The 10543-nt window shown below is 43.8% G+C and overlaps 1 protein-coding gene across 3 annotated transcripts in view; it reads right to left on the bottom strand.

Moving 5' to 3' along the window:
- The window catches only part of LOC134908907 (cytochrome P450 2K6-like), a 134689-nt gene that overhangs the window by 74680 nt on the left and 49466 nt on the right, over window positions 1–10543 (bottom strand). Inside the window, exons 1-2 of one of the 3 annotated variants that reach the window (XM_063915140.1) lie at window positions 9812–9888; window positions 3179–3331 (exon numbers count right to left, since the gene is read on the bottom strand). The exons of 1 other annotated variant lie outside the window; for it this stretch is intronic. In XM_063915140.1, coding sequence (XP_063771210.1) covers window positions 3179–3267 — 89 coding nt within the window. In that variant the 5' untranslated portion in view covers window positions 3268–3331; window positions 9812–9888. Of the gene's footprint in view, window positions 1–3178; window positions 3332–9811; window positions 9909–10543 lie in introns of those variants that run through there. One more of the 3 variants, XM_063915141.1, reaches the window with a different exon arrangement.

The following is a 10543-nucleotide window of genomic DNA, read 5'->3' as shown; positions in this document are numbered from 1 at the left end:
TTTATATATATATTGTTGTATAATTTGTTTGTACTGTTCTGCACACTACACCCCACACTACACCCCAGTAAGCTGCACACCAATACACTCTATACCCCAGTGCACATGCGGAAAAGTGGTCTGACTCCACAATTATAATATTGCTATATCATTTGTTTGTACTGTTCTGCGCACTGCACCCCAGTATGCTCTACTACAGTGTGCTTTGTAAGTATACTTTACAGGGTCAGATCCCATATTTATCTTGAAAGGTGAAGGTCTTACTTATAGATATGTGCGCCGTACCATTTTTGATGGTTTTGGTTCTAATTAGTGATGAGCGGATTCGGTTTTACTTGGTTTTACTCGGTTCTCAAAACGGCATCTTATTGGCTCACGGATGTCACGTGTTTTGGATAGCCAATAAGATGCTGTTTTGAGAACCGAGTAAAACCGAGTAAAACCGAATCCGCTCATCAGTAGTTCTAATTAGTCCTTCACCAAATAGAAATAAGTAACCACTTGTAGGCTTACTGTCGGTAGAGTCTTCAGCCCATCTGCGTCCACATGTCTGGTCAAAGAACTCTAAGGGGTAAATGTATGAAGCAGTGAAAAGTGTGGAGAAGTGAGCCAGTGGAGAAGTTGCCCATGGCAACCAATCAGCTGCTCTGTATAATTTTATAGTATGCAAATTATAAATGTTACTTCAATGCTGATTGGTTTCCATGGGCAACTTCTCCACTGGCTTACTTCTTCACTCTTACCACTGCTTCATACATTTACCCCTAAGGGTCTTATTCATGAAGCAGTGGAAAGTGTGGAGAAGTGAGCTAGTGGAGAAGTTGCCCATGGCAACCAATCAGTTGCTCTGTATAATTTTATAGTATGCAAATTATAAATGTAACTTAACTGCTAATTGGTTGCCATGGGCAACTTCTCCGCTGGCTCACTTCTCTATACTTTTCACTGCTTCATGACTAGACCCCTAGTCATTCAGTCAGTTTCATAGGTATATCGTCCAGAGTTAAACAAAGAACCTACGTTCTAGTGATTTATACTACCATAAAAAAATTGTGCAGAGAACTTATGAACTGAGGTTTGACAGTCACTTACTGTATAATTATTTAAGAAATGTATCAGTAATGAATGAAACTGAATACAAGTGTTTTTTTTTTTTCGTTTTTTTCCCGCAAATCACATTTTTTTTCCACCTTTTATATGTCCCCTTTGAGTAGGATGTATCATTACTAACAATGAGGAAAAACTTCAGATAATGGCTGTTTACTGCAATAAGTACTGTACATACTGTAGTCCCTGTTTCATGGTTGTATGCCTTGCCAATGTTTTCACAATTGAGCAATTATTGGTGGACTGCGTGCATGCGTCACTGCTGCAATGCATACACGTTGCGATTGAATTGCCATAGTGTTAAAAAAAAATAAGATGTGCATGGACACCCGAGTTTTGGTTTTGCTTGCAGTTCTAATTCATCATTGTGTTTTGGTTCAGTATAAAATCTATATGAAATTGATAATCATTGATAAAATTGATACAAACAGCTAAAATCAGGTAATTTCTGCAATAGAAAACCCCCAAAACTAGGGTTTAAAACATTTCTTAGCAGTTACAGTATACCCAGGAGCTTTAGTCACGTCCTCCTTTATTTTGAGCACACATTTCAAATACTGTCATGCTCAGGATTCAAACCCATGATCTTCCATGTTGCTGTCAGACACCTTTCTCATGGAGCTATTTGCTCCTGTATGGGAAGAATGAGAGCATATTGAAATGTATGTCTGAGAGTGTGTGAGTGAAGGTGCTTAGGGACGTGAGGGGGAGATGGGGGCTGCCAGGTGATGCCGGGGATTAAAGAGGAGGAAGTTGCAAGTGAGACTGATTAAAAGAGAAATTGACAGGTGCTGCAGAACAGCACCCCCTGCCTTGTGGTGCCCTGTGCGGTGGCACATGTAGCAGCACCCTAGTTACGGCCCTGCCATTATAACAGAAAAATCCCTACCTCTTCCCTACACCGGGCAGAGCTCACAGACCTTGTACCGTCCTGTATGACTGCTGAACATTGACTGTAAATTATTTACTAAATGCAGGCACAGCACCTTAAAACTATACTTCCATCTATAATTCATGAAGACCAAATTTGTGTGTGGTCGGGGTTCCAATGTATAGACAGACAATGTGTAGGTCGACAGTCAATAGATAGACCCCATATGGTCGACATACATTATGTTGACACTGACAAAAGGTTGACCAATGAAAGGTCGACAGGTACAAATGTGTTTTTATAGGTTTTTTTTTCCACTTTTTTACATCTTTTTTATACTTTACCATCCACGTGGACCACGATTGGTAATAGTAACCTGTGCTGAGAGCAGCGTTAGTGGAGCGAGACACCTTGTCTGCAGCATGGCATGTGAAGCGAGCCATGCAAGGGGACGCTGTACATTAATTGGGGTTCCCTGTGCTTTGAGGTGAAAACGGCACCCCAAAAAATAAAAAAATGTTGTGTCAACCTTTTTTTGTGTTAACCATTTTCCTTGTCGACCTTTTCATGTCTCAAACTTTTGTACCTTTCTACCTTTTCCTGTGTTGACCTTTCATAGATCAACATTTTGTCCATGTCACCCTTTTTGTCAGTGTCGACCTAGATATTAAGAAGAGTGAGCAGGTCTCCCACATCTTGCTCGCACCCTAGTGATGCGAGCAGGATGGAGAGTTTAACTCCCGCATTCGCGGGTCCGTTGGGTGGAGAAGGGGTTAAAATGATGCAAATCGCATCATTTTAGCCCCACCCCCTTCCCGCGGACCCGCAGCATTTCCCGATGCAGGGGGCGGGGTTTAGTGATGTCACAGTCCGGCCCTGCCCCCCGAAGACACCTGCAGTGTCTCCTCTCCGGGCTTGGAGAGGAGAAATAAAATGTAGGTAAGTATGAGTAGTAGTAGTAGTAGTTGTTGTTTCAGCCAGATTGCAGAGGTTCTTGGGGGGCTTATAGCTTCTCTGCTTTTTACTATTTGCTGTGACCTTTATCTGTGTTTTATCCTCTCTCTGTTTTTGCTTACCCCCTCCCCCCCCCCCCCTTAAATAAATTAAAACAATTGTATGTAATAAATGCAGATGTCAGTAGTGTAGTAATGACTAATGAGTAATGAGACTTGTGGTAAAATCTGTTCAATTGTCACTCACACGTTTTTGGAGCTTCTCAAGTAACGCCTTGTAATGCGACAACGCCTGGTAATGCAGAGGGTGTAGAGCCCTTCCTCTACTAACATCATTTCCTGACATGTCTCTCTGTTGAGATTTGCTTATTTCATCATAGTATTATTGCAACAGGATTTCCTGGGAATTTAGCACAGAAATGACTAATCAGACTCTAATTAGCCACAGGGATTAATTGTACAGAAATGTGACTTTTGTATATACTGTAAAGCTGGCTACACACTCAAGCGATGTGTACCCATCCGATTGGAACCTAGGAACACATTCGGCGATGTTAGTGAAGGACAAAATTATCATGTTTCATTCTTCAATAGCATACTACAGGACGGTAACAATATTTTCAGGTTTGATGCGCAGCACTTCAAACCTGACGATGCGGCTACACACTGCCTCATATGCGCCGTTGTGAGCGATATGTCGGTATGATCTACCGATTGCACTACATATCGCTCAGTGTGTACCCAGCACAGTTTATATGCATACAGAGATTACCACAGTTGGCTGTTTGGAATGATAATCCAGAAGTATGTGGGAGCAAACATTAATGTTCTAGTGTAGAGGGAACTTTCCCCCAACTGAACGCAGGAGCAATTCTTGGTGGGGCAAGCAGTACCTGCGCCCGGGGCGCGGCCGCAGTCACCCTGCAGGCACCGCCGCCTACCCGCACCCAGCCGCTGCAGACGCCGTGGGCTGTGTGGGCGTCCGCAGCAGCCGGCTCCAGTGACAGACACTAGAGGTCATTATTGACCTCTAGTGTCTGTGCAGCGCTGCTATTTGGAGAGACGTCATGACGTCTCTCCCATATAGAGGAACCGCGGCGGCCAGACGGAGCAGGAGCAGCAGCAGCAGTGGTTGGGAAGCAGGAGCGGAGCAGTGGTAAGTATTGGGTTTTTTTTTTTTGTGTGTGTGTGTTTGACAGTGACAGGGGGCACAAGTACTGGGGGCTCAGCAGCAGAGGGCACAACTACTGGGGCAAATCTGCTGGGGGCACAACTACTGGGGCAAAGCAACAGGGGGCACAGCAACAGAGGGCACAACTACTGGGGGCATAGCTACAGGGGGCACACCTACTGGGGGCACAGCTGCAGGGGGCAAATCTACTGGGAGACACAACTACTTGGGGCAAATCTGGGGGCATAACTGTGTCCACGCCCCTCCCCTATGAAGCCACGCCCCTATTTTTTGACACGTTACTGACTCATACTGTTTATCCCTATACATGGCTGCATGTTTGTATAGAACTGGTCACTCTCTACCGGTGCCTTAGTTCTATAGTTTTATCAGTTGTGTATTAATGTTGGCACCTTTCCTTACCTTGGGTGAACTTAAGGTTAGGATCTGCATAATAAAGTCACATGACATAATTGCAGACGTGTTCTTTCTATATACAGTATGTATATGCCGGATCAGTGCTGCTAAAATTATAGCTTGACAAAAAGACCCAAGAAGCCTCAAACGTTGCTTCATCCGGATTGTATTTCAATGGGGTTCAGTGGTGTAACTATAAATTTTGCTCCCTCCTGCCAACCCCCCCCCCCATATGAAGTGTAAAGAATTTACCCCCAAAAGGGTGTGTGGCCTCACTGCAAGTGGTGTGGTATTGCAGGACAAGACTACCTTATACCCCAGTTTTGCAACCTGCACACCCAGAAAAAAATAAATTATAATCCCTGCCCTTTACATTATTTGTCATTTTTCCTCTTTAAAGTAATGCCCCTTACACATTATGCCATACACCGCAATGCCTACTACACATTATGCCACACACCGCAATGCCTAGTACACATTATGCCACACACCGTAATGGCCATTAGACATTATGCCACACACCATAATGTCCATTATACATAATGCCACACAACATACAGTAATGCCCGTTACACATTATGCCACACACCATAATGCCCATTAAACAAAATTCCACACACTGTAATGCCCCTGACACATTATGCCACACACCGTAATGCCCTTACACAATATGCCACACACCATAATGGCCATTACATAATATGCCACACCGTAATGCCCGTGACACGTTATGACACACACCACAATGCCCCGGACATATTCTGGTGCTCTGGGTGTCATGCTCATTGCCAGGGGTGTCATTCTTGTTGTTAGGGGTGTCATGCTTGTTGTTAGGGGTGTCATACTTGTTGTCAGGGGAGTCATACTTGTTGCCAGAGGTTTCATGCTCTGGGTGTCATTCTCATTGTGAGGGGTGTCATATGCTCATTGCTAGGGGTGTCATTCTTATTGGCAGGAGTATAATGCTCGTTGCCAGGGGTGTAATGCTCATTGCCTGGGGTGTCATTCTCATTGGCAGGAGTATAATGCTCGTTGCCAGGGGTGTAATGCTTGTTGCCTGGGGTGTCATGGCAGAAGATGAAGTCTAGCAGAAAGCTGCATCTTCTCCTGGTAGCACCAGTGCTGAGCACTCCCAGCACTTGCAGGTAATGCTGTGGCACTGTGCTCCCTGTTAGACACTAGAGGTCAAGTATGACTTCTAGCTACAGTCTCCTCCGAAGCAGCGGCCATTTTTGGAGGGATATTTTAAGCAGATTTACATGCGGAGGCTAGTCCACATGGGAATCTGCATAAACAGCGCTGGCACTCCCAAGCCACCGCGATGGCTGCGGGGACTGTATTTTTTGCCAGTGATGGGCTTGCAATATTTTCCATTAAATACAATATAGAGAGCAGCAGTGCATAATAGCAAAACTCTTAAGTAGTATATTTACTAAGCAGCGGCTTTTCAAAACTTCTTCCTGGCGGTTCTGGCTGCAGGGTTTAATAAGGCAATACTATTACATGCAGAACCAAGTGTGTATTGCGGTTTTAATAAACCCCAAAGTCTTCATACAAAAACATCTACTGTAACGTGGTCGTAAATTGACACATGCCCGTGTGAAAAGGTAAATACCATTACATTTAGTAAAAAGATGCTTTTATTTCTAAGTTGGTATTTCATTTAATGTTAGTAACATTAAAGTCATTTCACTGACTAGATTACCACGTAACTCATACTTACCGACTTCGGCTACTCCCTCCTATAAATGGCAGTCAGGTTGGTGCAACAAGGGTGTGGCATCACCCTAGGTGAGCGGTACAGATGCATGGGCTCACAATACTGGCACTGTAAAGCAGGGGGCGGCTGCAATGATGCAATTCAGTGTGAAACGCGTTATCGCCCCCCCCCCCCCCCCCCCGACCGCCCACTTTTGAGGATGACTGCAGGGGGTGCAGCGGGTGACGAAGGTCAGATTCAGGACACTTGTGCACTTTTCTAGGTGGCTGGTAGCGCCACCTGATTTTTAAGAGCCTCCCAGCAGGTCTGGGAGAGTAGGCATGCATGACAAAACGTTGTTTAAAAAATAAATAAACACACGCTAAATGTGTATGAGTCCTTTCACACAAAGAGTGGAGGGGATACATGATATCCCAGCAGACAGTATGCCAGCTGTCACTATACTGACAGCGGGATCCCAGAGTCACAGCAGCGAGTCCCATCGCAGGCTCGCAGCGCTCGCCAAGCATAGGGCCTAGTGGCTCACTTCGCTCACCACAGGTTCTAATTCCACTCGGTTGGTAGCGTGGACTCACCAGCCGAGTGGGAATGCCCAGCATTTGTTGGGATTCCGGCCATCGGTATTTCACCGGCTGTCGGGATTCTGTCGCCGGTCTCCTGAACCAGCTGGTATATTGATTGCATCCCGTGTTGAGAATTTGGAGAAGATGCCCGTAACAACCAATCACCTTAAAGGTAGCATTTATCAAGCACATTCTATAGAATGATAGGTAGTAGCTGATTGGATGCTGCTGGCACCTCTCCACTCTGTATACTGATGATTGATAACCTCTTCTTCTGTTGGTGACAGGTCTCATACTCCTGGCTCATGTTAGCTTATGTCATTGTTTTCCCAAGCTCCTAAATCCTCACTTCAACCCTTATTGCTTGAGGGCAAACTGATCTGCAGCTGAGTAACGGGTAACAATTAATGAATTAATTAATTAACCCCTCATGCCCCCTAACCCAAACCCGCCTAGGCTAAAAATAGTGGGGGTGGCGGCTAGGGCTAAGTCACTGGGGTGGCGGCTAGGGCTAAGAATAGGGGGATGTGGTGGCGGCTACAACTAACCCCCCCTCTAGTGCCTAACCCTTACCACAATACATACCTGTGGTATGTCGGCAATGGTGTTCGAGCAACGGAATTCCGCGTGGTGTCGGGATTCCAGCCTCAGTCACATGATCACCAGCATCCAGACCTCCGGGATGCTGACTGCATCCCATATTACATATAGGATAACATGTATGTGTATGTGTGCTAAGCTGTTCCCCCTGCACTATGTGGGCGGTGCTGACGCTGGTCTTGTTTATTTTGTCTTGCAATTGTAAAGCGATGGAGTATGCTGAGAAATACAGTACAAAGCTGTACACAGTCACACCTGCATGGCTAAACCTCTATGAATTACTATTAATGCATTTTATACCAACCATTTTATACAGTACATACAGATTGGAATTTAACCAATACTTCAGCGAGAAACAGTGACTTCTATACATATATTTTACATAAATCCTCAAAACTATAGGAATCAGTAATGATACTCAATAACGGACACTGGCCCTCATTCCGAGTTGTTCGCTCGTTATTTTCCTTCGCATCGGTGCGATTTTCCGCTAACTGCACATGTGCAACATTCGCACTGCGGCTGCGCCAAGTAAATTTGCTAAGAAGTTTTGGTATTTTACTCATGGCATTACGAGGTTTTTTCTTTGTTCTGGTGATTGGAGTGTGATTGACAGGAAGTGGGTGTTTCTGGGCGGAAACTGGCCGTTTTATGGGAGTGTGAGGAAAAACGCAGGCGTTCGAGTTGCAGAATGCAGGAGTGGCTGGAGAAATGGGGGAGTGTCTGGGCGAACGCTGGGTGTGTTTGTGACGTCAAACCAGGAACGACAAGCACTGAACTGATCGCACTGGAAGAGTAAGTCTCGAGCTACTCGGAAACTGCACAGAAAAATCTTTTCGCAATATTGCGAATCTTTCGTTCGCAATTCTGCTAAGCTAAGATTCACTCCCAGAGGGCGGCGGCTTAGCGTGTGTAATGCTGTGAAAAGCGGCTTGCAAGCGAACAACTCGGAATGAGGGCCACTATACACTCTTGTTCTTCACAGTTTCTGCAGAAACATGTGAGAATAAGAAGATTATGCATGTTTATATACAGATTATTATTATTATTATTATTATTATTACAGGTTGAGTATCCCATATCCAAATATTCCGAAATACGGAATATTCCGAAATACGGAATATTTTGAGTGAGACTGAGATAGTGAAAACTTTGTTTTCTGATGGTTCAATGTACACAAACTTTGTTTAATACACAAAGTTATAAAAAATATTGTATTAAATGACCCTCAGGCTGTGTGTATAAGGTGTATATGTAACATAAATGAATTATGTGACTGTACACACACTTTGTTTAATGCACAAAGTTATACAAAATATTGGGTAAATTGACCTTCAGGCTGTGTGTATAAGGTGTATATGAAACATAAATGAATTGTGTGAATGTAGACACACTTTGTTTAATGCACAAAGTTATAAAAAATATTGTATTAAATGACCCTCAGGCTGTGTGTATAAGGTGTATATGTAACATAAATGAATTGTGTGAATGTAGACACACTTTGTTTAATGCACAAAGTTATAAAAAATATTGGGTAAATTGACCCTCAGGCTGTGTGTATAAGGTGTATATGAAACATAAATGAATTGTGTGAATGTAGACACACTTTGTTTAATGCACAAAGTTATAAAAAATATTGGCTAAAATAGCCTTCAGGCTGTGTGTATAAGGTGTATATGTAACATAAATGCATTCTGTGCTTAGATTTAGGTCCCAACACCATGATATCTCATTATGGTATGCAATTATTCCAAAATACGGAAAAATCCCATATCCAAAACACCTCTGGTCCCAAGCATTTTGGATAAGGGATACTCAACCTGTATTGTTATTATCATCATCATCATATTCCACCATATAATTATCCAGCTCCGCACAGTTAGGCTATGGGCCAAAAAGCAAAATACAGTAAGAAATTAGGCATAAAACGACATAAACCATAGTAGATATGTAACAAACAAGTGTCAGACAACATACAAGAGACATGATAAAAGATACATACAGGTGGGAGCAAACAAAAAGGAAATATTAAAATGTATTACACAGGTTACACTGTATGTCCTATGTCATTACCTCCCCAGAATCTACAATGACTTACTATGACCTCAAATTTTAGACTGTGCCACTGACAAAAAATGCCTCCCAGTGTGGAAAGTGTAACGGACAGACGTATGCAGTGTGCAAATAACTAGCAGTGTCACAGTGCGGGTGACAGCGCCTGTAAGTGCGTCCACTGAGATGGGGAAAGTAAATGGAAGGCTGAAGATTTGGGGGTTTTGTTTGGGGAAGCCAGAAAGCACTCGGGTAAATACAGAACAGCCTATGTAAGGTGTGCAGCTTTCTGTGGCAGGCTATAGAAAGTCTTACAAATGAAAGTAGTACATTGCTCACAAACTTGTGCTGTCTTACCTGTCTGTCACTAGACTGTACTCCAACAGACTGTGCTGTTATAGCTGGTTTCCTGCCTGTGTGCGCTTGTGTGTCCTAGTACAACGCAGCTCCACCCACACACACTATCCTATTACTTTCTCAGAACTGGCACTGCACGCTGTAAATTAATTTGTACAATGAAATGCAAGTTGCGTAATACCTGAAAGCACATTGGCCGTATAGACATAACACTTGTTTTCTCTGTCACACAGCAGAACAGCTGAACTTGGTCAAAAAATGCAGTTTTTGTGTGTCACAGTTTGTACAGTTTAAAATTAGTATTGCTGTAGTAAAAAGAACAAATTAAGACAGACCATAATACTGTGGGGGTAATTCAGACCTGATCGTAGCAGCAATGTTAGCAGTTGTGGAAAACCATGGCCCTCATTCCGAGTTGTTCGCTCGTTATTTTTCTTCGCATCGCAGCGATTTTCAGCAAACTGCGCATGCGCAATGTTCGCACCGCGGCTGCGCCAAGTAAATTTGCAAAGAAGTTTGGTATTTTACTCACGACTTAGCGAAGATTTTTCTTCGCTCTGGTGATTGGAGTGTGATTGATAGGAAGTGGGTGTTTCTGGGCGGAAACTGGCCGTTTTATGGGAGTGTGTGAAAAAACGCTGGCGTTTTCGGGAAAAATGCGGGAGTGGCTGGAGAAACGGGGGAGTGTCTGGGCGAACGCTGGGTGTGTTTGTGACGTCAAACCAGGAACGA

This window comes from Pseudophryne corroboree, chromosome 4 (assembly GCF_028390025.1).
Source record: "Pseudophryne corroboree isolate aPseCor3 chromosome 4, aPseCor3.hap2, whole genome shotgun sequence".
Lineage (NCBI taxonomy): Eukaryota > Metazoa > Chordata > Amphibia > Anura > Myobatrachidae > Pseudophryne > Pseudophryne corroboree.
The sequence above is the reverse complement of the archived record's forward strand: the minus strand, read 5'-3'. Positions and strand labels throughout refer to the sequence as shown.